At 55.9% G+C, this 27,226-nt stretch overlaps 1 protein-coding gene across 3 annotated transcripts; it reads left to right on the top strand.

Annotated features, from left to right (window-relative positions):
* The first annotated feature begins 3,944 nt into the window (after positions 1–3,944).
* On the top strand, positions 3,945–23,176 carry ZSWIM4 (zinc finger SWIM-type containing 4). Of its 3 annotated transcripts, none has more exons than XM_059061171.2 (14): positions 3,945–4,196; positions 6,236–6,437; positions 7,826–8,182; positions 9,702–9,850; positions 9,936–10,086; positions 10,945–11,112; positions 11,710–12,069; positions 13,391–13,528; positions 13,875–14,129; positions 14,754–14,889; positions 17,385–17,539; positions 18,998–19,161; positions 20,617–20,698; positions 21,111–23,176. In XM_059061171.2, exons 1-14 carry the CDS (start codon positions 4,044–4,046, stop codon positions 21,968–21,970), a joined length of 3,330 nt encoding a protein of 1,109 aa, XP_058917154.1. In that variant the 5' UTR covers positions 3,945–4,043; the 3' UTR covers positions 21,971–23,176. The 3 variants fall into 3 exon arrangements, with proteins under 3 accessions (XP_058917154.1, XP_066888754.1, XP_066888755.1); XM_067032653.1 differs by having other exon boundaries at positions 9,702–9,781; XM_067032654.1 differs by lacking the exon at positions 18,998–19,161 and having other exon boundaries at positions 21,111–21,629.
* Positions 23,177–27,226: the final 4,050 nt, after the last annotated feature.

A 27,226-nucleotide genomic window follows, 5' to 3' on the forward strand; every position in this document is an offset into this window, starting at 1 on the left:
TATAACATCTGCCTGGTTCCCACGGGAGTTCAATAGAAAAACTCTTAACACGTGTTCGTCTTTATTTGTCGGTGAGAGCCTTCATTGCACCCGCTTTTGAAAATGATCTTTTAACCTTTCTATCTGGAATCTCGAAAAGGGTGAGGGGTGGGACCGGCTGGGCTCTGGGTGCATCTCGTGCTTCCCTGAGCCACCACCGGGAGGCGCCTCCAACCCGGGCCAAGCCCACTGCCGCTGGCGGCGCCCGGGCTGGCCAAGGACTCCTGTAAACTGGCTCCCTTTGTCCCTCTGACGCCAGCCCCTTTGAGGGGGACCCCAGGGGTGAGGAAAGGCATTCAGGTGTGACAGGTTTCGGATCTGGAATGTCAACCCACCTGTTCCCTCTTCACCCCACTCCCTCGGCCTCCCCAGACAGCCTCATTTTCCCACCACCTCCACCCTCCTCCACCCCATCACTGACCTGGGTGACTTTTCCCTCCCATGCTAGGTCCTTCCTAGCATGTGGGGCCTGCCCACAAATCCCCCATTAGTGTCGCAGCCAAGAGCCCCAGACTTTGGGAAACCCCTACACCTCTTGTTCTCTTCAGCAAGTCCCTTTCTGAGCCTCAGTTTCCTCATCTGTTAAATGGAGACCCTAACACCCCTCCTTGAGTGTGGAAATGAGGGGAGCCTGAAGACTGTGACAGCTGCCTTTGTGTCCTGGACGGGGAGGGAAGCCCAGTTCCAGCCACTCAGCCTGTCTACTCCCTGTCTTTTCCCCTGCCCCTCCCCACTCCCCAGGGCCACGGCAGTCATTAAATGTTGCTTTTCAGACAATTATTCCTGCTCAAGCCTTTTCCTCTCCTGCCTCCACCTTCCCCCTCTGCCTGGAATGCCCATTTTTCCTGGCAGGGCCCTGACTCTCTGCCCATGAACTTGTGTTCCAAAAGGGAAGAAAAGAAATGTAAGAAGCAAATCTTGGCAGCTGGGCAGCCCAGAGGGGCTGCATCGGGACCAGGAAGTGAAACTGCCCTGGCTGGTTTCCTGCCTGAGTCAACAGGGGCATTGGGGTGCGTGGCCCCCATCCTCCGAGCCTTCAGAGTCACCCTGTTTCTCATGGGTCTTGATGTCAGTACACATGTGGGTTTGGGGTCAGGAGCTGTGGATGCCTAGACAGTGAGCTCACAGGGGCAGGCGGGATAAATGTGGTTCCATTTTCCTGAAGCCCAAGCTCGCTGGCTACGCTGAGAAGGGAGGACTTGAGGGTAGCTAGAACACCCCTTGCAACATCACCTTTCCTAAAAGTGTTGCTAGGAAGAGGGTAGGTGTGAAACAGTCTTGGAGACTTCATCCTGGAGGCACCCCCCATTTTCCCAAGGGCCTTTCTGACTTCTCACATTCTCCAGGGATTGCTGTGTGGCCTGGGGCAACTTTCTGACCCTCTCTGGGCCTCATTGCCCTCATCTGTAAAATCAGAGGAATGGAATAGAATGTTGGTGTTTCCCAAACTGTGCATTTGGTCCCCAACGAATGTGACAAGACAGCCCACCCACCAGGGCTTGAAAGCTGGCCCTACCCTTTCCTGCTGTGGACCTAGGTTAAGTCACCTGACCTTTCTGTGCCTCAGTTTTCTCATCCATGAGATGGGGATGATGAAAATATTAGTATCTCTTGCGAGAGAATAAAATAAAACATCCTCACCCTGTGATGTCCCATTCTCTATTCTTCCTATACATCCTGTTCCACTGGCCTGGAGTGCCTTTTCTGATTCAGCATCTCAGGACATCCACTGAAGCATCCTCAGGGACAAGGGCCAGCCACATACTAAATGCTGAAGGGGGCTGCTTGGAAAAGCTGGACCCTGGGTCCTGTTTGCTAGGAGAGCACCTGAAAGACTTGTTTCACTGATGTTCTCCCTGCTTTTCTCCCCGCCCATTTTTCCTTCCCCATAAGTCTATCTTTGCCTCAAATCCTTGCAAGAAAGACATGCTCTAATAAGTCTAGGGCTTCCCGGTCAGGCAAGAACTCCACCTCTCTAAGCCTCAGTTTCCTCATCTGAGAAATGGAGATGACATCCCCATTTTGCAGCGCTGTTGGAAGGCTTACATTTGATAATGTGTCTGAACAGCTAGAGCACCACATAAGCAATCAGTACATTATTATTATTGTTGTTTTGTTGTTGTCATTGTGGTCAACTGTGGGTTCTCAAGACCACTGCTGTCCCATAGAAATTACCATGCAAATTGCATATGCAACTTTAAACGCCCTGATACTGCATAGAATAAAATAAAATAAATACACAATGAAACAGGTGGAATTAATTTTAATAATGTATTTTACTTAACACAGACATCTAAAATACTATTATTTCAACATGTAATCAATATAAAAAATTCTTAATGACATATTTTGCCTTCTTTTTTTTCTATTAAGTCTCCAAAATCCAATGTGTTTTACATTGGCAGCACAGCCCAGTTCAGCTTGGTCCCATTTCAAGGACTCAAAGGCCACTTGTGGCCAGTGGTGACCATACTGGACAGCGCAGGTCAGAGGGAGTTTACTGAAGGGTGGGTTGGGGACTGGCCAGAAAATGCAGCTGTGAAACTGGAAATTCCTGGAAGGAAAAAGGCAGAGTTTCCATGTGGGGAGAGGCAGGGGACAGCAATCAGGCCACTTAGGGGCCAGCTTCGGTTTTCCTGCTCTGTAGATTATTTCAGTGGAATGGGAGCAAAGCATGAGCTGGTTCATTCAACAAGTTATATATAGATTGAGTGACTGCTGTATGTCCGGAGGTGTTCAGGTGCTGGCGGTAAAGCAGTGCATCAGTTAGACAATTAGACTGCCCCTTGGAGCTCACCATGGAGCGGGGAGAGACAGAAATTAAACAACTGCTGAAATAGATAAAGAAACGTAATGCTAACGGAGAGAAGTGTGGCGAAGGGGAAATGCAGGGTTCTCTAGAAACGTGGAGATGGCAGGGGTGGTGGCGCCGGGAACCGGCGATGTGGACCACCGCCTGCTTCAAGGTCACATCAAGAGGTGTAAACTAGACAAACTGAATCAGAAAAAAACAATCAGAGGTGGTCGGATTTGACATCTATGACGTCGAACCTTATGAAATTGCCATTTAGTGTATCAAAAAATTGTTGAAAATCAGTAATTTCATAGGACTTAACGTAATATATAGGGCATAGAATGGATTGGAGATTCTTAGCTTGGGGCTCTAGGATGGGCTTGGATTGGGCTCTATTTCTAGCGAGGGTGTCCGCAGCCCCCATAAACCCTACCAAGGGACCTGTGATCCCTCCATCCCGCAAAGCATCAAAACTTGACCCGCCGCCCAAAGAGGCTGAATTTCTCGTCACACAGCCCTGAGGGAGGAGGGGCTGAGGGGCTGCCCGGGGATCCCGCCGCTCTGTCTCGCTCCCGGGCCGAGCCGTGTTGATTGTCCCCTCGCGGCGCCCGGAAGCGACCCTCAGTAAACAAAGCCTTGTGTGGGCGCAGCCCCAGCTGCCCGGGGAGCGCTGTCCAGCCCTAGTGGGGCGGGGGAGGAATGTTGTGAATGAACCCAGGACCCGCCCCGAAACTCCGCTTAAGGCCGGCGCCGGGGGTCCTCCTCCCAATGTGATTGGTCTCCGGCGTCCCGTGATTGACAGCGCTGCTCGCTGAGCGCCCTGACTGAGTAGTCCCGAAAAGACAGGCAGTGCATACAACGAATGAACAGCGGCGACTTGGAGACGGATCTGGCGGTGCAGCCAATGGCGGAGGAGGGCCTCGGAGGCCGAAGGGGGGCCAATGGGGACGGGCGGTGGGGACGGGCGGTGGGGGCGGGACGACGGCTGAAGATAAAGCGGAGGCCGAGGCAGCTTCATTGTTGTGAAGGGTCTTAAAGGGGCCGCATCACCCCGCCGGCCCGGGGGTGGGTGCGGAGCGAGTCCCGGGGCGGCCGAGCGCGGACGAAGGACAGGAAGGCGGGCAGGGGTCGCGGGAGCCGGTGAGGCGGAGTAGGCGTCGGGCCGACCCCCCACTACATACAGGCCCCGCCCCGGCCCCGGCCCGGCCGGATGGACCCCCCCGCGGCCAAGCGGAGCCGGGACTGCCCCGCGGGACCGGAGGAACGCGACGCCGGGGCCGGGGCAGTGCGCGGCCGGGGCCGACCCGAAGCGCTGCTGGACCTCAGCGCCAAGCGAGTAGCCGAGAGCTGGGCCTTCGAGCAGGTGACCGAGAAGTGCGGTGGGGAGGGACCCACTCCCAGCCCCGTCCCCGACATACTTCCTCCCCCAGTCCAGATTCCAGCCTCCGGACATGCCTCCATCGGAGACACCCCCAGAGATCTCCTCCAAGATCCTTAACTCTGCCTGAGACATCCCCTCATCCTCCCATTTTCACTCCTTCAGACCCTATGACCCACCCCCATCCCTTCCCCAGCAGCTCTGCCCTTCAGCCCACAAGACCGAGGGGTTCCCTCATTGCCCCAGATCCCAACTCGGGCCACTTTTTCTCCTCCTGCCCCATGGTCCTCTCAACAACCCTGGGTACCTCTTTTCCCACCTTATCCTCATCCCCCAGTTAGGGCACCCCATTCAATCCTCTCTCCAACTCCTACAACCCGCCCCCACTTGGGAACAGAGCGGATCTCAGCACCTAGAGACTCCAGATCTCTGTCCTACACCCCCAGTAGAGGACTCCCCCACTTATGTAGAGCCCAGCTCCAAGACACCCCTTTCTGTCTCTAATCCCTGCCTCCAGCCTACAGAACCTACCTGTCCCATGGGGACCCCCTTCTTCTCCTGCAGATCCTTCCCTCAGGCACTAACACTCACACACCCCTCAGTAATTCTGGGACTGCCTCCCACCTGGGACTGCCCAGCCCCTCCTGGCTGGCTGCAGAGATTACTCCATCGTCAGAGTCCCCCCTCCCCATTACCCCACGCTCACTCTCCCCTTGCCCCCCAGCCATCCCAGTCCTTCCAGAGTTTGGCAGCAGGTGTGGGGCCTGGGTTTCGGTACCTGGACAGGTGCACCTGGAATCCTGCCCCTATAACTTATGGGGGGCCCTGCCAGGATGCCCCAGGGCTGGGCAAAGTCCCTTTTCCCAGCCTCAGTGCGGGTTCCCCAAGGAGCTGGGTTGTGGCCAGGACCTGAGCAAGCCTTCCTTAACCCCCGCAGGCTCTGTCCTCTGTTTGGCTGTGGGGGGCTTTCTTTGCTCTCTGGCCTCTCCAGAGTGAGTCTGCTGCGACTGATGGGTCTGGGCCAAGTGTGGATGGGGCGGGCTCTGATTCCTGGCCTGGAAAATCCCTCCTTAGTCATCTGCCAACTGTCCCCGAGGCCTGGGCCAGTCACTGGTCCTCCCACTTCCCTTTCAAACCTAGGACTGGGGGCTCTGAAAGGTCCCTGCCCCTTCATTGTGTGTGAGACCCCCCCGCCCCCTGGAGTAATCCTAAAACCTTCTCCAGGGCTCCCATGTACCTGCCCTGGGCAGATCTGGCCCTAGGAAAGCTCTTGCCCGGCCGAAACTCACGGAATCCTCTGCGGCCTTTTGGGAGTTGTTCTCCTTCTTTGAGGAAACTGGGGCACAGAGAGGTTGAGAAACTTGCCCAAGGACACTCAGCCAGTGAGTAGCAAGCCTGGATTGGAACGCAGGCTCAACCAGATCAGTTCACTGCCCAGAGCCCCCAGGGGTGGGCAGGACACCCCTCCCTTCCTGGGAACCCTTAGCAACTGGAACAGAGAGCCTGTCTTGGGAGCTGGAGCTCACCAGCTGTGGGACCCTGAACAAGTGAATTCACTCCGCCTCTGAGCCTCAGATTCCCCAGGCTGCAAAAATACTGGGTTGTTGCTATGAGAATTAAGGGAAATCGCACACATAAAGCATTTAGCACAATGTAGGCTAAGAACATGCAGGCCTGGTCACTGGTCTTCTTATCACTTTTGTCTTCCTTCCTCATCCCCCCTCAAAGCCTGAGAGGTGAGACTACCTTACATTAGGACCCTGAGACCTGACATCCAGGAGGGAAGCAGCAGAAAGTTCCAGAACACTAACAACAGGCCAGGTGTTATTGTAAGCGCTGTACATATATTAATGCATATGTAATACTCATGACACCCAGAAGGTAGGTGCTCTTAACATCTCCTTACACGCAAGAAAAACCGAAGCTCAGAGAGGCAAAGTGACTTGCCCAAGGTCATACTACTTGTAAGCAGCAAAGCCAGGATTCAAGCGCCAGGGTTTCTAACACACCGGGCCTTCCCACAGGTTGAGGAGCGGTTCTCCCGGGTGCCAGAGCCAGTCCAGAAGCGCATCGTATTCTGGTCGTTCCCACGCAGCGAGCGGGAGATATGCATGTACTCATCACTGGGCTACCAGCCCCCGGAGGGCGAGCACGATGCCCGGGTGCCCTTCACCCGTGGACTGCACCTGCTACAGAGCGGGGCCGTAGATCGTGTGCTGCAAGTGGGTGAGTGCCTGCCCCCTACACCTGCCAGGGAGGCCAGGGGGTCCAAAGCAGACGTGGAGGGCTGGGGGAGGTTCCAAATGTCAGGCTTTGATGCCCAGGGAGGGTTGTACAAAATATTATGAGCTCAAGATCAGGGATCTGCCTCGACCTCAGTCAGCTTAGTTGGGGCATAGGGGTAGAGGTGGTAGGATAGGGAGGAGAGCAGGGAAGAAGGCAGGGCCGAGGCAGTGGTTTTGAGGAGTGATTGTAAACCAGAAGTGAGAGGAGGTTCCAGACCTCAGACAGAGGGACCCAGGGATGCTCTGGGTCCAAGGTTTAGAGCCAGAGGTAAGAATGATCCTAGACCTCAGGCTGCAGCGTCCTCGGTGAGAGTGGCAAAGTTTTAGAGCCAGTGATGAGAGACAGTCTTGGACGTCAGGCAGAGAAACTCAGGTGGAGGTTGGGTTCAGAGGTTTAGGAATGGTCTCGGACCTAAGGCAACGAGGCTTCCGTGGGGTCTAGGGTGGAAGCTGGGGGTCATCTGTGAGGAGTGGTCTTAAACCCCAGGCAGCAGGGTCCAGGTGAGGGGAAGGGGTGGAGGTTTAGAGCTAGCGATGAAGGATGATTCTAGACCTCAGGCAGCAGGGCTCAGAAGGGAACCAGCAGAGGTTGAGCCAGAAGGCAGGTAAGCCCTGGAATGCCATACCTCCCATGGGGGCAGGTCATGTCTCCCAGCTAGAGGCAGGGGCTCAGCCAAGATGACCCTCTCTGAACCCTGTCAGCCTGGGGGCCCCCTTGCCTGGACATGACCCAGCTGGCCATAGGCTCGGCCACCTCCAGCCGGTATGAGGAAGCCGCCGTCTCCCTGCATGACGCAGCCAGGGCCAGCTGGGGCCTGAGCTGCCCAACCAGTCGGATGAGCCTGGCATCTGGGCTCCCCAGGGGCCAGGGAGGGGTGGGGGGTGATGGGGTGACTTGGCCCCTGGCCGGCCACATCAATCCCTTGCCCCCCAAGTATCCTTGGTATCTTCCCAGGAAGTGACAGGGCGCCTGGAGCCTGGGCTGTATCCATGATTACCCAAGGGCTAAGAAAGTCATCTTCAACAGCATGGCTGTAATAATATTATTCAGAATTAGAAGAAGAACAAACATTTATTTAGCACTTACTATCTGCCAACAGTGTTCTAAGCACTTGCCAGTATTAACCCATTTCATCCTCATTACAAACGCATGAGGAGGATGTTACTATTTGTTCCCGTTTCACAGATGTGGACACTGAGGCACAGCAAGGTTAAGTGACTTGTGCTAGGTTACTCAGCTGGGATTTGCACCTGGTCTTGCTGTGCACCGGGGAAAAGACTACCCACCTCTGGGGTGACACAGCAGTGACAATTTGGTTTTGATCTTAGGGTTCCACCTGAGCGGAAATATCCGGGAGCCCGGGGGCCCTGGAGAGCCCGAGCGCCTTTACCATGTCTCCATCAGCTTTGACCGCTGCAAGATCACATCCGTGAGCTGCGGCTGCGACAACCGAGACCTCTTCTACTGTGCTCATGTGGTGGCCCTGTCACTGTATCGCATTCGGCATGCCCGCCAGGTGGAGCTGCGGCTACCCATCTCCGAGACGCTCTCCCAGATGAACCGGGATCAGCTGCAGAAGTTCGTGCAGTACCTCATCAGTGCCCACCACACTGAGGTGCTGCCCACTGCCCAGCGCTTAGCGGACGAGATCCTCCTCCTGGGCTCTGAGATCAACCTGGTGCATGGTAAGGGCGCCCCAAGGTCTGATGGGGGCAGTGAGGCCCCAGCTCACAGCCATCTCGCTGGCTGTGCCACAGGCATTTGTCACAGCATCCAAAGGTACCCCTGACCGTGGAATTCCCTTGTGGTCCAGTGGTTAGCACTCAGTGCTTTCACTGCTGCGGCCCAGGTTCAATCCCTGGTTGGGGAACTAAGATCCCCTAAGCCACGTGGTGCGGCCAAAACAAAAACAAAGGTACCCTTGATCCATGAGCAGGGGTGGGGGAGCACCACTGCATGAGGTGAAGATCACACACCTCAGCAATTATACTCCAATAAAGATATTATTAAAAAAAAAAAAAAAAAAAGGGATCACACACCTCAGTAAGAGGCAAATGCTGGATTTGATCTGGCCCTGGGCAGATGAATGGTCATGAAATCAGCCAGTGGGAAGATCCAGCCCCAGGGTGGGGGTGTCTCAAGATCACAGGCGCAGGCCCGAGTATGGGTGTGTGGAGGTCATAATGAGTATGTGTGGACATTAGTGGGTGTCAGAGGTGGGATAGGGTAGGAGATAGACCAGGAGGTGTTATGAGTTCTGGGTGGTTTGGAGCTACAAGTGTTGCTTAACTATAATAGGTGAAAGGATGGAGTAGGATGGTGGGTGAGTAGACAGATGCATAGTGGGTGGAGGCATGAATGGATATTTGAGGGTGGCAATGGGTGGATATAGAAGCTGTTCATGATGGGGTGTTGGGGTGAACTGTTGGTGTGGAAAAATGGATGGAATGAGTGGATGGGTGACTTACTAGGATGGTAGGTGAATAGGGAATTGGTGGTAGGGTTGGATGGGATGGGCTTTGATTGGGGACTTTGAGGTAGTGGACAGATGGGGTTGGTGGAAGACTGGAAGGACCAAGGGGTGCATGGATTGAGGGTGAGTTGATGCGTGCGTGAATGTTCTTATGTGAGGACTAACATGGTGGATGGATCGAGTAGGTGGGTGTTTTGTGTAGGATGTATGGATAGGACCAATGGGCTGGTGGGTGTTTGGGGAGATACATGTGAAGGGTGGTTGGTGGGGAAAGAATAGATGGAAAGTTGGGGTTAATTGGATGGATGGATAGCAGAGTTGTGTAGGTCAGTGGATGAATAGGTCAGTGGGTATTTTGAGTGGTTAGTACAGATGAGTTGGAAAGACAAATAGGGGTGGCTGGGTGGATGGATGGACTGGTGGGATGGGTATACAGATGTGAGTAGGTGGGAGGTATGGGCAGGGTGCATGACGGACTAATGGGGTAGGTAGGTGTGCTAAGGGTTATGATGTGTGGATGGAAAGATGCATGGCATGGGGGTGTGGAGAGATGGTTGAGTGGTTTAAATGGATGGGTAGGTGATGTTTGGGGTAAGATGATGGGCGGATGGATGGATGGGTTTCCAGGTGGGATGGATGGAATTCTGGGATGGGTTGGGTGATTTGAAGGACTGGATGACAGACACCTCCTCCCGCCAGCCCCAGCCTCAGCTTTCCCTCCCTCCCCACAGGTGCCCCAGACCCCACGGCGGGCGCGGGCATTGAGGACGCCAACTGCTGGCACCTGGACGAGGAGCAGATCCAGGAGCAGGTGAAGCAGCTGCTTTCCAACGGCGGCTATTATGGCGCCAGCCAGCAGCTGCGCTCCATGTTCTGCAAGGTGCTGGCTGGGCGGGTACAGGGGAGCGGGACCAGTCTGCCGGGCGCCGGAGCCCCGCCCCTCCTCACCGTTTGGTCCTGCGCAGGTGCGGGAGATGCTGCGAATGCGGGACTCCAATGGCGCACGCATGCTGATCCTCATGACCGAGCAATTCCTGCAGGATCCGCGACTGGCCCTGTGGCGGCAACAGGGCGCCGGCATGACGGACAAGTGCCGCCAGCTGTGGGATGAGCTGGGTAAGTCCCAGACCCCGGAGTGCGGCAGGCACCCAGGCTTGCCCACCTGAGATTAGGGTCTTGCCCGCGAATCCTTCCTCATTCATTAGCACCGCGAGTGTACGAGGGACTGTACTGAGTGCTGGGACTACAGCAAGAAATAAGAGAGATTAAATACCTGCCCTCAGAGAGCTGACACCTAGCAGGGCAGACGGACAAGAAAATCCCACAAGCCCATTAGACCAGGGGTCAACACGTTTTCCATAGGCCCAGACAGTTCATAGTTTTGGCTTTTCAGGCCATTTGGTTTTTGTCGCTGTTACTCGATTTTATCTGTTGTAGCAGAAAAGCAGCCACAGACACACATAACAAAGTGGGTGTGGTAGCATTCCCATAAAACTGTATTTACAGACACTATTTATTTATTTGAATTTCATATCATTTTCACAAGTCACAAAATATTCTTTTTATTTATTCCCCACCCCCTCCACCACTTAACAATGTAAAAATAAATCTTAGCTTACGGGCCATTCAGAAACACACAGCAGGTTCGATTTTCTCCACGGGTGGTAGTTTGCTGACCCCTGTGATAGACGGTGATAAGTGCTATTGAAAACAAATTTTTTTGCAAAAGGAGTCCAGTAGTCTGGGTTTGAGTCCTAACTTCTGGCTTCCCAGCTGTGTGACTCTGAGCAAGTGATTTTACCTCTCTGGACTGTAAAGTGAAGAGATGATGAATTGCACCCTCAGAGGCCGGAGGTGAAGGTTGAGCAGAGACCAGTGCCCAGCACACAGCGGGCACTCCATAAGTGTGTGCTGCTTCTGTTGCATGAATGTTGAGCCTCCCCCATGCCCACATTTGCTGCCTTCTCTCCCCAGGGGCCCTGTGGGTGTGCATCGTCCTGAGCCCCCACTGCAAACCAGAGGAGCGGGCGAGCTGGCTCCAGCTGCTTAGCAAGTGGGACAAGCTGGACGTGTGCCCGCTGGAAGAAGGCAACTACTCTTTTGATGGGCCCAGCCTGCAGCCCACCATAGCCCTCAGCCCAGGTAGGAGAGGGGTCCCCGCCACTCCCCCCAACAAACCATCACTACTGCCTGTGGCCCAGCCACCCCATCATGGTGCTCTGGGGAAAAATGGAGGCAGGGCAGGGGGGACCAGCCCTTGCCTGCCTCCCAGCCAGGAGGGAGTACCCAGGGCGTGGGCAGCAGGCAGCCCGAGGGACAGCGATGTGAAATGCTTAGGATGCCTATAGTTCTGGGCTGGTCTCCTGACTCAGTCTCCTTCTGGCCATGGACGCAGGAATCGGGCAGGGGGGAGGGGAAACAGATAGGAAAGGAAACAGGTATTGTGAAGAGAGAGACAAGTAAAGAGAGGCAGAGATGGAGGGAGAGAGGGAGAGGGAACGATAGAGAAGGAGAGGAAAAAGTGGAGTGTGGAGGGAGAAAGATGGACAGTCACAGTTGTTCAAAATCAGTTGTCCATCACACCTTTAAAAGGCTGCTGGAAGGATTTGGGGAGATAACACACACTCATCGCTGCACCCAGAGCCTAGCACCAAGCTGGCACTCAGTGGGGCAGAGCTGACCAGCGCCTGACTGCTAGGGCCCCCCTCATGGGGCTGCATTTAGGCGCCTCTCCCACAGGCCCAGAGGAGGAGGAGGAGGAGGAGGAGGTGGAGGCTGCAGGTTCCCGCCACACCGTGTTTGGCCGCGCCCTGCAGGCTGGGTCGCTGCACTGGAGTGACGCCCACCTGCAGAGGATCCTGGCCAGCGACTCCTACGGCCCCAGCCTCACAAGCAATGGGGGTGGTGACAAGCCAACCTTTGACCCCCAGGGCCGCCCACTCTGGCCGGGCGAGCCCTTCCCCACTGCCTGTGCCCGTGTGGACACCCTGAGGGCCCATGGATACCCCCGCCAGGCCCTGCGACTGGCAGGCGCCATAGTCAACACACTCCGGCTGCAGCGGCGACATCAGCTTGAGACCTACAAGCAGCAGAAAAAAGGTGGGCACCAATATTATCATCATGTCCTGGGGCTGCAGACACAAATGCTGGAGGCTGTGGCAACCTGGAGAGTCTGTGGGTACAACAGGAAAACAGACCACTCTAGGTGTCTTGAGCAGAAAAGAATTTAATGCAGGGGATTGAGGATTTGCAAAACCACTGGAAGGGCTGCAGGATTGAAAGTCAGGGAAGCCCCTGCTTGGCTTCACACACTTGAACTTCAGAAGCACAGGAGGTTCAGCAGGCCGTAACCCTCACAGGGGGGCAGGGCAGTTCCCGAGAGGACAACCCAGAACCTGCTGGCAAACCTCATGTCTATGCCCTGCAGACAGCCACACACCTGCTCACAGCTACTGCAGGATAGTAATAGCCTCATTCTCTCCCACCTTCCACACATCACACAAAGAAGTCTGGGAAATGTAGTTTCTATAGATCTAGCCATGTGCCTTTCAGGAACATGGACCCCGTGTGGCCAGATCTTCTGATTTTTAAGAGAAGCCAGAAGTCCAGATTATCTAATGTGGAATTTACTGATTTTTTTCAATATGGGCAACAATTTGAAAATTGTATTAGGAAAAACAAAAACTCACACTGTATTGGCCCAAAAAAGGACACGTTTGTGGACTAGATATGGGGGGACAGGAAAGAGGCTACCAGTTCTCTGGATGATGTGTTCTCTGGATGATGGAGTTGAGTTGATGGGTCAGTTACCAGGAAATTGAATACAGGTTGTAATGGGGGAGAAATGGGGGCATTGGGATCTGAGCAGACCTGTGACCTAGCCTCAAGGCCTAGGGTTAGCCCCCCAGAGGAGGTGAGAGCTAAGCTGAGATCTTAAGGATGTTTAGGAGTTTCCCAGGAGAAGGGGAGGGAGCAACAATGTTCCAGTTAGAAGGAACAGCATGGCAGGAGCCCAGAGGCAAGGGAGAGCACGGCTTGTGGGAGGAGATTGGAGGAAGAGCTTCCAGGTGCCATGGGTGACCACCTCAGGGAAACTTTCACATCAGTCCTTGGGAGCCCTGAAGCTGGCTGGGCCTGAGAGAGGTGGGAAGGATCAAGGGTTATAAGGAGGGGAATGACACTGGTTGGATGTTTTAGAAAGCACCCAGTTTAGCCAGGCCTAGGTCTGGGTGTGGGACAGGAGGCCAGGGCCGTGGAGGTGAGAGCTGCTGCAGAGCTCAAGGGGCAGAGAAAAGGGTGCTGGGTGGGCAGATGGTGAGTGGGCACTGGGAGGTTGGGCTTGGGGTTCAGGGAGAGGAATCCCCCCCTGGGGGCTTGGTGGAGGGGGGCTGGGCATTGACCCCTCTCTTCCTACCTGCAGAGCTACTGCAGAAAGGCTCCACCTGCATCACCAACATGGAAGGATGGGTGGGCCACCCCCTGGACCCCATTGGCTGCCTCTGCAGGGCACTCTTGGAGGCCTGTCACCTAGAGGAGGAGACCCTTGCCATTTACCCAGGTACCCACACTGGGGACCCCTTGAGGAGGTGGGAAAATCACCACCTCTTGGCCATGCCCCCTTGCCCAGTACCCCTAGAAAGTGAGGCCACGCCCCTACACTTGGCCACACCCTTCGGCCAGTGCCAGGTGCCAAGAGGCTTAGCTTCTCCTGAAAGTGAGGCCACCGTAGGCCTATCTGCTCTTGGAAGGTGGGCCCCACCCCCTGGTGTGTGCAGAAGCAGCTGGGCTCTCCCTAAACCTCCCCCCCCACCCCACACACAGTTGTCCATGTTTAAGGTCAAGGGCCACTGGAGTCCCAGTTAAAGGGGTTCCCCTCTAGCCGCCCTGGTGTCCTTCTCCCACAGACTCAGGCCCTGAGAAGCGGAAGGTGGCCTACCAGCACGTCCCGGTGCCCGGGAGCCCTGGGGAGTCCTACTTGGCAATGGCGCTAGAGGTGGCACTGCTGGGCCTGGGACAGCAGCGGGCCCTGCCCGAGGGGCTGTATGCCCAGGACAAGGTGGTACGCAACGAGGAGCAGCTGCTGGCCCTGCTGGAGGAGGTGGAGCTGGATGAGCGGCTGGTGCAGGTGCTGCGCAAGCAGGCGGGACAGCTGCTGGAAGGTGAGGCCCCACTGCTAGCCCGGCCGTTCCTGAAAGATAGGGTCCTGCCTCTGTACTGTAGTGGCCTGGTTGTTGCTGGATCGGGAGACCCCGCCCCTGGCTCCACCTCCTTGTCCTTACTGTCTTTCCATACCATGGCAGTTCCTAAAAGGTGAGCTCCAGACCTTGGCCCCGTCTCCAGCAGTGCTGGCAGCCAATAACGGCTTCGAGTGATGAGGCCCCACCCCCTTCCCACTTTGAAGCCAATGAGCCTAGTCGTTGATGCCCAGCTAGACTTTGATTGGCTCTGCCCACGGTCCTGCCTTGTGAGGCCCCTCCCCTACTGCAAAGGGAAGCTGGCTTGGCCACACCCCGGGAGCAGGTGCAGCCCCACCTCCACCCTCTGACCACCCCCCTGCATCTGAGTCCTGCCCCCTATCCAGGGGTGCCCAGGGTCTCTTTTATGTGGATTTTCCAGTGCTTGTCTCAGTCTTAGCCCTGTGCTCCCACCCCCGGGACCTCTCTAGCCCCAGCCACTCTCTCCTGAGTCTGCCCATCCCACACTCAGAGCCTGGGGTGTGGGGAGACCTGGGGAGGGGCCATGCAAGCCCACACCCGGAGGCTGAGCTCAGGCTGCCCCTGCAGGGGGTCCTTTCAGCGGCTTTGGAGAAGTGCTGTTCCGGGAGAGCGTGCCCATGCACACCTGTGCCCGCTACCTGTTTACTGCACTGCTGCCCCACGACCCCGACCTGGCCTACCGCCTCGCGCTGCGAGCCATGAGGTGAGGAGAGGCAGCTGGGGACTCCCACTGGGCCGGGCAGGACTGGGAGATGGGAGGCTACTGGGAGCCCCATCCTTCTGCCTGAACTCACTGCTTGGTTCATTCAGCCTCCCTCATCCAGGCATTCCAGACTGCCCTGTGCTCTTGATTACACATTAGAAATGTCATATTATTTTGAACTTGAGAAATATCCACATGACACAGAATTCAGAGTCCTTTTCTAGGCAGGTTTTTTTGTTTGTTTGTTTTGGTTTGGTTTTTTTTTTTGCTATACGTGGGCCTCCCACTGTTGTGGCCTCTCCCGTTGCGGGGCACAGGCTCCGGATGCGCAGGCCCAGCGGCCATAGCTCACTGGCCCAGCCACTCCGCGGCACGTGGGATCCCCCCGGACCGGGGCACGAACCTGAGTCCCCTGCATCGGCAGGCGGACTCCCAACCACTGCGCCACCAGGGAAGCCCTTCTAGGCAGGTTTGTCCCAACTTACCCAAAGCTCTCTGGAGGCAAGCAGTGTTACCACTTTCTTATCTATACTGCAAGAGTCCATATTTTTGCAAACCCATAATCTGAAAATTAAAAGTTGGTTCTCCTTTACGCCACGACACATCCTGCACCTATTCTTTGCGCCTTGTTTTCACTGAACATTTGCATCTTAAAAGCTGTATCCTGTCACATAGCATGTGAACCACTGTAGGGATACACCAGGAAAAAACCAATCTGGAGCTGATAGACATTTACACTGTTTCCAAAAAGATGTTGCAGTGAATAACCGGGTTATTTCCCATGTGCAACAGCAAATCATAGAAGCAGAATTTTAAAAGGCCCTGTCTATAGTGAACCATGTCCAACAAATAAAGTGAAATCTGTCCTCCATCCTCTGATCCTATTCTCCAGAGGCACCTATAAACAATTTGGAGTGCATTTTTCCAGAATATTTGGAAAGAATAATCTGTTAAGAGCCATGATTTAGAGAACACTCTTTCACGTGCTAGACTTTTTTCTAAGCCAGTGCCAGCAATTTACAGCCCACGGGCCAAATTTGGCCCGCTGCCTGTTTTTGTACAACCCATGAAGTAAGAATGGTTTTTGTATTTTTAGATGGTTGGGAAAAAAACAAAACAATATTCTGTGACACATGAAAAGTATGTGAAACTCAAATTTCAGCATCCAGAAATAAAGTTTTATCGGCACAGAGCACCATTCACTCATTTCCTTATTGTCTGTGGCTGCTTTTACACAACAGTGACAATTGTGACAGAGACCAAATGGCCCACAAAGCTGAAAATGTTGGCTGTCCAGCCCTGTGCAGAAAAAGGCGCTGACCCCCCTGATCTAAATCTATGACTCACATAGTGAAATAAGTATGTTTACCCCCATTTTACACATAAACAGGCTTAAGATGTGTCCCGAATTATGTAGCAAAGTCATTTAGATATTTGGAACCAGGATAGTCTTGACTTCTATTCCATGCTATTGATTACATTTAACAGCTTTGAAAAACTTTCTTAGCACAGAATGCATGTAAATAAACAGTGAGCTGCTGAACAAAATATCTTAGGGGGGATGCTGAGTCATTCAACAAACATTTGTTGTTTACCTGCTGTGTGTCAGGCATCGTCCTGGTGCTGGAGAGGCAGTGTCGGTGAACCAAATAGCCAAAAATTCCTGCCCTCATGGAGCTGACCTTGTAGTTAGGGAGAGACAGTAAATAAATTTATAGGTAAACTATGTTGTATGTCAGATAGTGATAAGCAAGAAAAGGGTGGAAGGAGTTGGGAGTAGGAAGTTGTACTCTCGCATGTGTTGGGCATGTCAGGGAAGAGCTTATTGAACAATATTTGAGCAAAAAGACCTGAAGGAGGTGAGGGGGAGTCACAGGAATGTCTAGGGGAGAGTGTTGCAGGCAGAGGGAACAGTTCGTGCAAAAGCCCTGAGGTAGGGCTGTGCCTGGTGGTATGTGAGGGATGTCAAGGGGAACAGTGACTGGAGCAGAGTGAGCAAGGGGTGGGACCACGTCAGGACACAAATAATCCCCTTACCTCTTTATCAGCCCTCGGTGCGTGAATAGAGTATCATTTATTTAATCAACCCCACAGTGATGGGTGTAAACAACACTGCAATGAACATCTTTTTTAAAAAATTTTTATTGGAATATAGTTGATTTACAATGTTGTGTTAGTTTCAGGTGTACAGCAAAGTGAATCAGTTATACATATATCAATACATATATCCACTCTTTTTTAGATTCTTTTCCCATATAGGTCATTACAGAGTACTAAGTAGAGTTCCCTGTGCTATATGGCAGGTCCTTATCTATCTATTTTATATATGCAGTGAACATCTTGAACATACATCCTCCATCTTTTCGGATGCCCAGAGATTTGCTGGCCTAGGAGGGTAGGCTCTGGCTGAGGCAGGAGGCCTTTCTCTCCTAGAGAGGATGGAGAGGAGACTCCAGCCTTGTCTCAGGGCAGGGCTGCTTCTCTTCTCACCCCAGGCTGCCCATACTGGAGACAGCGTTTCCAGCTGGAGAACCTCACGGCAACCCACTGGATTCCATCGTGAGCAACCGTTTCCCCCGCTGGTTCATCCTTGGCCACCTGGAGACCCGCCAGTGTGAACTGGCCTCCGCCATGCTGACTGCCGCCAAGGGTGAGGACAGCGGCTGCCCCCCACCCCCGTCCCCCTGTCCTCCTTTACCCCACTCCCCTCCCTCCTTTCCCTCATTCCTTCCTGACTACTTATTATCCTTTTACCATATCCCACCCACAGTTCTCCTTAAGCGCATTCTTTTTTTGGCCACCCCACACAACATGTGGGATCTTAGTTCCCCAACCAGGGATCAAACCTGCACCCCCTGCAGTGGAAGCGTGGAGTCCTAACCACGGACTGCCAGGGAAGTCCCTCCTTGAGCACTTTCTATATGTACCAGGCACTGTCCCAGGTGCTGAGCTTGCAGCAGCGAACAAAACTCCCAAATCCTGTGCTCTGTAATGTTAATTCTAGTGAGGGCAGACAGACAATAAATAAGGTAAAGAAGATAGTTATGCAGTGAGAGGTAATAAGTGATAAAGAGGGGAATAAAGCAGGTTGACACTTAAGCCAAGACATGAAGGTGAAGGTGGAGTCATGCCAGTATCTGGTGTCTTAGCTCAGCTGCTGTAACAAAATACCATAGACTTGGTAGTTTAAACAACAGGAATTTATTTTCTCACAGTTCTAGAGACTGGAAGTTCAAGATCAGGGTGCCAGCATGGTCAGTTCCTGGTGAGGGCTCTCTTCCTGGCTTACAGACAGCTGCCTTCTCACTGCGTCCTCACATGGCAGAGAAAGGGAGAGCTCTGGTCTTCTCCTCTACTTATAAGGACACTAATCCCATCCTGGGGGTCCTAGCCACATGGCCTCATGTAAACAAAATTACCTCCTAAAGGTACTATCACACTGGAGGGTTAGAGCTTCAATATATGAATTTTGGGGAGGACACAGTTCAGTCCATAGCATCTGGGAAGAGCATTCCAGGCAGAGGGAACAGCCAGTGCAAAGACCCTGATGCTGGACTGTGCCTGGTTATGTTTGAGGAACAGAGAGGAGGCTGATGTGGCTGGAGCAGAATAACAGAATTGTAGGATCTGGGCCAGTGATAATAATAGTAATAAAAGCTCGCATTTGGTAACTCTTGCCATGTTAAGGCCTTTACAAGTACAGGCTCGCTGCAGCCCTGTGAGACACGTACCATTGCATTAGTATTACCCTTTGTACAGATGGGACAGCCAAGGCACAGAGAGGTGAAGCGACTTGCTCAAAGTCACACAGCTTGTGAGTGGCAGGGATTTGAACCCAGGCATCTGGGTCCAGAATCGGTGCCCTGGACAATTAGGGGTCCAGTGGGTCCCTGGGTGGCTTCCTCCCACTGGAAAGGAAGGGGCAGAGGAGAGAAAAAGGGGAGTGCCAAGAGTGGTCTAGGTCTTCATAGAACCATTGCCAGGTGCCTCACTGCCCACACTCAGACATCTGCACATGTGTAGAGGAACCGGCGTTAGCAAGTCAGGCAGCAGCAGGGGCGGGTGCTGGGTATGCCCACAATATCCTCTGTCCCTCCCCCCACCCCAGGAGACCCCAAGTGGCTGCACGCAGTACTGGGCTCCATCCAGCAGAACATCCACTCTCCAGCCTTGCTCTTCAAGCTGGCGCAGGACGCCTGCAAGACTGCCACGCCGGCCAGTGCACCACCAGACACCACACTGCTGGGCATTGCGCTGGAGCTTGGCCTGCAGGTGACTGGCCGCAGGGAGGATGGGGGCAGGGGGCTGCTGCCTGAGGGCCAGCCAGGTGAGGGCCACTTGGGGGTGGGACCTGAGTGTGAGGTCTGCCTCCAGGGGCAGGGCCTGAGGGTAAGCATCACCTCTGGGGGCAGGGCGTGGATGTGAGCGGCAGGTTTACAGAGGAGCAGGGTCGGTAAGAGTCCTGAGAGTGAGGGAATGGAGTCACCAGTGAGGGTGGGGCCTATGAATGAGTGACTTCGTAGCAGAGCCTGAAGGAGAGAATCTCCTTCTGGGGGTGTGGCTGAGGACAAGGAAGGGGGTCATGGAGCATGCAGGTGAGTGGACTGGCCCCACGAGAGAGCAGAACCTAAGGGTGCTGGCCTTGGGGGTGGGGCCTGGGGCTGGTGTGCCATAAGAACCACGGGTGGGCGGAGCTGAAGCTGAAGGGGCATAACCTGCCCGCAAGGAGCTTTCTTGGGGAAAGGGCCTGTAGGGGACTGCAGCCTAGAAGGAGGGGGTCACCACTGAGGGGACGGGGCTTGGGGAGAGTCCTGTAAGTGAAGAGCTACCTCTGGAGGTGGGATCTGTGGTTGAGAGTCACGGAGGCGGGGCCTGCAGGTGAGTGTCAGGCCATCCTCAGGGGCTGGACGAGGGACAGTGCTGCAAGGGCAAGGCCGAGGCATGGTTGCAGCATGAGGGGACAGACAGGTATGGGGCTCATGGGGGCGGGGCCTCAGACGGTGGCCAAAGTAAAATAACAGAATAAGGTACAGATTCAGGTGATAGCTTCCCAGGTAGAACTGGCCAGCAAAGGGCTGGCAGGAGGCAGAACTGGCCTCCGAACCACCCCCTGAGGGGGGGCAGAGCCATTGTGGGGGATGTATGGGAGTTGAGATAAGGGTGGTGCTTTAGGCAGGTGACCCACTATTTAGAAGCTTCCAGACAGGACCTGGGGATGGGGCCTCAGAAGAGAGGCCAGCAAGGAAGGTGCTTGTTGGGGGTGGGACCTGAAGAAGGTGGGACCTGTAGGGCAGGTGCTTTGTTTGGGGCTGCGGGGGGGACATCTGCTGACAGGAAGCATGGGACTTTCCAGAGAGAAGGGACAGGTTGGCTTGTTGTCCCAGGTAGGATCCATGGGGCCTCAGAATTAACACCCAACACTAACAGTAATGGCTGGCATCAGCTGAGCACTTGGAAGAAGTAGGCACCGTGCAAAGAGCTTTACCTACATACTTTCACTTAATTCTCACAACTCGATGTAGGTGGATACTATTTTTATCTCCATTTTACAGATGGGGAAGCTGAGGTCCAGAGAGGTGAAGCCCCTCGCCCAGATTGTATGGCTCATTGATTCAGCCCTTAATTTCCAAGTTTCCCGGGGCCCTTAAGGATCCCCTGCCCGCCTTCCACACGCCAGCCCTGGTTTGGGTGACCCCCTTCTCTACCCCTCCCCATCCCATGCTGCAGGTGATGCAGATGACCGTGAACACCATGACCTGGCGTCGGAGGGAGATGGTGCGCTGGCTGGTCAGCTGTGCCACGGAAGTCGGTGAGAGTCCCCACGGGGACCCGCCACCCACCTCCCTGCGGAACTGGGCAGGCATGAGGGAGAAGCAGAGCCATTTCCCCGGCTCCAGCCTGTGCTCAGGGCTAGGCCAGGAGGGAATGCTAGGAGGGGGGACCGAGCTGGACAAAGACCTGAAGTCTGGCTAGGCTAAAGTGGCTTGGAGAAGGGACAATCCCTCCAATGCTTAGCCCCCACCCCACCAGATCCCACCCAGCCCAGCTGCCCTCTCCTCCCTTGGAAAAGTAAAGTGAAGTTTCTGTCAAGCCAAGAGTGGCGGTAGAGGGGGTGCAGCTTTAGCCTTGGCTGGTGGGGATAGTAGGTCAGGGTAAACCCATGCACACAGGGTAAACCCCCGTCCCATTCCTGACCAGTGTCACCCTGTCGTCTCCCACAGGCCTGCAAGCCCTGATGAACATCATGCAAAACTGGTACTCCTTATTCACACCGGTGGAGGCAGCCACCATCGTGGCAGTGACGGGCACCACCCATGCCACGCTGTTGCGGCTGCAGCTGGATGCGCCCCGGCGGGAGGAGCTCTGGGCATGCGCCCGCACCCTGGCCTTGCAGTGCGCCATGAAGGACCCGCAGAACTGCGCCCTGCCCGCCCTCACCCTGTGCGAGAAGAACCACGCGGCCTTCGAGGCGGCCTACCAGATCGTGCTGGATGCCGCAGCCGGAGGCCTGGGCCACGCCCACCTCTTCACCGTGGCGCGCTACATGGAGCACCGCGGCCTGCCGCTGCGGGCCTACAAGCTGGCGACGCTGGCCCTGGCGCAGCTCAGCATCGCCTTCAACCAGGACAGCCACCCGGCCGTCAATGACGTGCTCTGGGCCTGCTCGCTCAGCCACTCGCTGGGCCGGCACGAGCTCTCTGCCATCGTTCCCCTCATCATCCGCAGCATCCACTGCGCCCCCATGCTCTCCGATATCCTGCGCCGCTGGACCCTCTCAGCGCCCGGCCTGGGGCCCCTCGGGGCTCGTCGGGCTGCCAAGCCGCTGGGCGCCGACCGGGCACCGCTGTGCCAGCTGCTGGACGCGGCGGTGGCCGCCTACATCACCACCAGCCACTCCCGCTTGACGCACATCAGCCCGCGGCACTACGGCGACTTCATCGAGTTCCTGGGCAAGGCTCGCGAGACCTTCCTGCTGGCTCCTGATGGGCACCTGCAGTTCGCCCAGTTCCTGGAGAACCTCAAACAGACCTACAAGGGCAAGAAGAAGCTCATGCTCCTGGTGCGGGAGCGTTTCGGCTGAGGGGCAGCAGGCAGGCGGCGGGGACATCCACCTTCGCCCCTGCTTCTGTGGCACCCGCCCTCCATCACGGGCCTCAACACTGGAGGCCTACGTGGCATTTCAGTATTAAGTCAGGGAAGGAGCCCGGCTGGAGCCGGGTGGTCTTGCCTGCCATCCCCTCCGAGCCCAGCAGGAGGTGGGAAGCAGGGGGTCGCATCCTGCCACGTGCGTGCCTAGGGCACATGCGTGCCTAGCGAGTGAGCAAGACGCAAGGATCAGAAGCCATACCACCACCCAGAGGCCTGGAAGGGGGTGTGTGCTTGTGCAGCCGGTATGACCCCACCTTGAGCACCCCAAAAGCAATAGGCAAGCTCTCCCTCCCCAAACCCACAGGTCTCCCTTGGGCTGGGGTCGAGGAGCTGGGAGGCAGGACTTTCTAGAAACTGGCTCTCAAAGTCAATGTAGCAGACCCTCCCTGCAACTAACTCTGGGTGCCCGGAGGGCTTGCGTTAGGGCATCTAAACTCCTTTTGTACCCTCCCCTCACTGCCTCAGGGGTCCCACCTGCAGGCCTGTGCCCCCTCCAGGCTGCAGAGCTGGGACCAATGGCTCACCCCCACTGAAGGATTTGAAGAGGCTTCAGGCCTCGGCCACATACCTCACCACCCATCCCGCCAGGACTCCCATTCCCTTGGGTGCCAGGGTCCCAGGGTGGGCTGGGGGCTCATTACTGTCCCTCCCCCTACCTGCTAGTCACTGGACATACAACTCAGGAACCGAGCCAGGCTCACACTGTCCTCCAAACCTGGTGTAGGGGGGGATACAAGCGCAGGCAAGCCAAGGACCCCCCCCTCCCCCCGATCTAGAAAGGAAAGAGGCCAACATCTTAGCATTTTTTGGCCCTCTGTCTGTCTCTCCCTTTCTGATCCTCTGCCTCCCTGCTCTGCCCTTCATTTTACTCCCCCTTCCCATATTTCTCTCCATCTAGCCTGTCTTTCTATTTGCATCCCCAAGTCCCAGCTGCTGTCTCTCTTTGGCCTCCCTTTCCCCCACCTTGGCCCAGGGAGAAGGAGAGTGTCCCACCCCCCAATCACCCTCCTCTATCTTTTCTTCTCTTGTAATTAAGGACAAAGATTACCACATTTTGTAACTTTTTTTCTATTTATTGAACCATATATTGTATTCCTTTTTTTTAAAGGTTGAACACAGCTTGTTCTTTTTAATTTTATTTTGAGACTAAGGCGTTTTCTGCACCCCCCCCCCCATGTGGCCCGCTGCCAAGGCGCCCTTTCCCCCCCCACAGAAAATCTCCAGCCTCTTCTCTGGGTACAGCTTCAAGTGAGGGGTGCAATGGGAGCCACTGCTGGTTTCCTCCAGTGGTAACAGTATGAATGATAGCAGACAGGGAGAGACAGCTCACTATGAGCAAGCCGGGCGCTGACACCCGCGCTTTACACCTGTCATCTGTTACAACACCTGTCATAACAGCCCTACGAGTCGGTAGGATTAGCATTCCTATTTTACAGAGGAGAAAACTTGAGGCTCCAAAGTTTAAGAAAGGGCACTCAGTTTTAGAAAGCGACAGAGCTAGATTTAGTACCTTGCTGGGGTAGGGCCACTGATTGCTCACCCCGGGCTGCATGACGCATGCAGCGCTGGGAATGGCCACTAGGGGGTGCCCTGGCTCCAGCACTAGCTATTGGAGTTAATTGCAAGTTTGAGCACGAGACGGTGGTGCGTGTCAGGTGCTGGGTGGGTGGAGAAGACACGCCCCCCAAAGGTGGAAACTCGGCTTAGACTAGGCCTTGGTGGGCGAGGTCAATGGGGGGGCGTGTCTGGGCTCCTACACCGCGGATGAGGCTCCCAGTCCCCAAATAGAGTGACGGATCTGGAGGACGGCAAGAAGGCCCTTGGTTGCCTTGCTTTACTGGCTTCCTGCCTTTAGAGAGTGACGGACAGAGGGACAGACTGTCTGGGTCACTGTCAGGGCCGGGGCAGGCGAGGACAGAGGCTTCCCGGAGGGGCGGGGCTCAGAGCGAGGCTGGGCGGAGCCTGCCGCTAGAGGGCGCCGGGGGCCCGCGCGCAGCAGTGGGCGGGCCTTCGGTGGCGCTGGGACTGGCGATTGGTTCGTGGCTCCTCCCTGCGCTGGAGGGAACCAGTTGGAGGCGGTCCCACCTCCTGCCCCGCCTCACGCATTCCCGCAGGTATGTGCGGGGGGAGACACCACCACCACCCCCCGCTGACCCGCACGCTCCTCAGTGCCGCCTGCAGGCCGGGGAGGGGAGGAATGGCAGTTCTGAGCGCTCTACATCAGCTTTGGCCCTTGTGGTCCCAGCTGCCTCCAAACATCCTCAGATCTGGGGTGCCCCTTACTGTGCCCCTCACCTCTAAAAGTCATCTGCAGATGTTTCCCACAGACCTAGGGCGCGACTCAGGTCCCAGTCACAGCCAGATGTCCCCCTTGGGCCCATAGACACACCTCAAGCCCAAGTTCCCCGCCAGCCTTCTCAGATACCAGACACCCCAAATCTTACCCCCAGCCCAAGTTGTCCCTTATGTCTAAGTCATCCCCAAATGTCTCTAGATCAAAACCTTCAGGTCCCAGTTATCCCCAAATGTCCAGTGTTTCCCTCAGGGTCACCCCCAGCCACCAGCTTAGATTGGGTCCCATTCTCTCCCACGCCCGGCCCTGGATGTGGGGCATTGCCTCATCGTGATCCCATCTAAGTCCCTCCAAGAACAATCCTCCCTATCACCACACCAACACTGAAAGTCAGTCCCTCCAGCCCAGGGTTTCACGCGGGGTCAACACCCATCCCTAGCACACTCCTCAAGGTCACCTTTCCATGACAAGGGCACCCTTTCCGCCCATGTGACTAAATTATCACCTTCCTCAGAGCAGGTGGGGCAGCGATGAGAATCCGGTGAAGTCAGGAGCCCAGGATGCCAGGACAGTAAATTCCAGACCAATCAACCCTCCCCAGTCAAAAAGCCAGAAACTCCAGGGTTGGAGGCCAGAATAAATCACAAACCACCAGACCTTTAGGAATGAGGCAGGGGGCAGCTTTTATTTAATTGGACAACAAGCTCGACACACAGCATAGACTTCCCCAAGCTGCTGTCTGCCCCTGCCCCAGCGGGACAGAGGCACACTGAGCCAACTCGGGGGGCTTCACTCTGCCTCCCCAGTCTCACCCCCAAAAGAGCCCCATTCCATCAGATGATGGACAAAGTCTCAACGCGTCCATGCCCTGGGACCACCCAAGGACTGAGCGGGCCCTGCTTGTGTCCTTTGGGCCCACAGGGACCTCATTCCCTGCCCCACGTGCCAGGAGGGTGTCATGGCTCCTCCCCCCCCAAGTTAGGAAGCCGCCAGGGCCCAGGGAGAAGGGGCCAGGCAGGTTCAGGTCAGGCCAGCCTGGTTCCGGAAGCCCGGAGTTGGCATTTAACGGTCTGGGGGCCCAAGGCAGCTTCCTCTTGGGTAACTGACTGCTGGGAAGATGAGAGCCAGCCATCCCCCAACCAGGCTTGGGAGAGGAGGGGCCAAGGGTCGGCCATGCGGGGACACAGCTGGCTTCCTTTTTTCATGGAAAGGCTGGCCACCCGCCTGCTTACCCATCCTCCCTGGGAACACAGCCCAGCCTGAGGTGGGACTGTGTGAGGGTCCCCAAGTGCAGAATTGGAGGAGGGGGCCTGCAGCAGACAGCTGGGTTCACCCATCCCATCCCAGGCTCCACTCGTCCCCAAGTTCCTCCTCCAGACACAGGTCCAGGGCAGGGTCCTCATCTCTTCTCCCAGGCAGCGACTGGCCCCCCCAAGGAAGGCAGGGGCCGAAGACTCCAAGGGGGCTTGACTCCTGTTCCTGCTGAACTGAGCCAGTCTGCACAAATCAACTGTGTTTCAGCTCAGTAGGCACGGGAGGCAGAGCCCAGGGAGGCCGGGAGGTCGGACAGGCAGGCGGAGGGGAGAGGTGGCAGGGCCAGAGGAGGCGGGGCCCCGGGGGGCGGAACTTAGCCACTGTGAACACGACTTGCTGTGGACCTGCTCACAAGCAGCTAAGCCCTGCTCCCCAGGCCAGACGCAGGCGGTGGAGGCCTCTCTGCCACCCCATCCCCATCCCTGGGTCAGTGTCCTCAGCAGAAGCAGTGACAGCGGTGGCCCCAGAGGCAGGGCTCAGGGTCGGTTGGAAATCCCTGGCAATGTGATTTGTGACAGGCAGCAAATCCCATCCCCAGGAACCCCAGCCGGCCATGGCACAGGGGTGGGGGGGGGGCACCGGGCAGGGCCAGCAGCTGGCACCTAGGAGAGACAAAAGGAGGTAATGAGATTTGAGGACATCTGCCCTGCAGGTCCCCACTTGCTGCCATCCTTTGAGGTCTTGCAGGGAAGCCCTTTTTCCCCACGTGCAGCAGCAGCTAAAGAGAGAGCTAGACCACCAGGCTGGATACCCCCAGCCCCAGCCATGCCTCCCAGGCCCAGAGAGGTAGAGATACCCAGAGGGTCACTTTCAGCCAAGGAGGCTGCAGGAGCTCCCAGAGCCAAGTCCCCCCTCTCTTTCTTCACCACCCCCAGCACTAAGCCCTGGGCAGGCTAACTGGGGCCACGGGGAGAGGAAGCTGAGGGGGTGGCGGGCAGGAGGGTAAGGAAGTGATCTCACCCCAGCTGGCGCCACTTCCTAGAAGCCTGAAGGGCAGGAGGAAACCACCAGGGCCACCCCGCGTGGCCCCGTCTCCTTGGTGGTCAGGCCTCAGCCCGCGCCCCACCAGAGTGAGCGGATGCCGGCAGCGGACGCCCAGGTCTCCCCGGAGGCACGCGTGCCCCCAGAGCACCGGACGCAGGCTCGAGGTGCAAATCCCAGCTCGGCAGTTTCCCAAATGCCCTCCAAGCCTCAGTCTCCCCGTCTGTAAAATGGAGCCAAGCGTCTCTACCACATAGAGTGGTGAGGCTTCACCAAGAGTGCTGCCTAGTGAGTACCTGGCACCAAGACCACCTACAGAATTTGTGGGACTCAGTGCAAAATGAAAACTTGGGGCCCCTTGTTCACAAATTAAGAATTTCAAGATGACAGCAGAGCATGAACCCAAGCTCCAGGTCCTTCTCAGTGGCGGGTGACCCTGTGAATGGCACAGGCCACATGCCCATGAAGCCAGCCCTGTGTTCAGTAAACACGGGGACCTCCCATATGATGACAGCCCTGCGGCTAGGAGATCCAACTCTGGAGCCAGTCCAGCTGCATTTGAACCCTGGCTCTGCAACTTCCCAGCTGGGTGATTCTCAA

The sequence above is a fragment of the Kogia breviceps genome, chromosome 4 (genome assembly GCF_026419965.1).
Source record: "Kogia breviceps isolate mKogBre1 chromosome 4, mKogBre1 haplotype 1, whole genome shotgun sequence".
In the NCBI taxonomy this organism is placed as follows: domain Eukaryota; kingdom Metazoa; phylum Chordata; class Mammalia; order Artiodactyla; family Physeteridae; genus Kogia; species Kogia breviceps.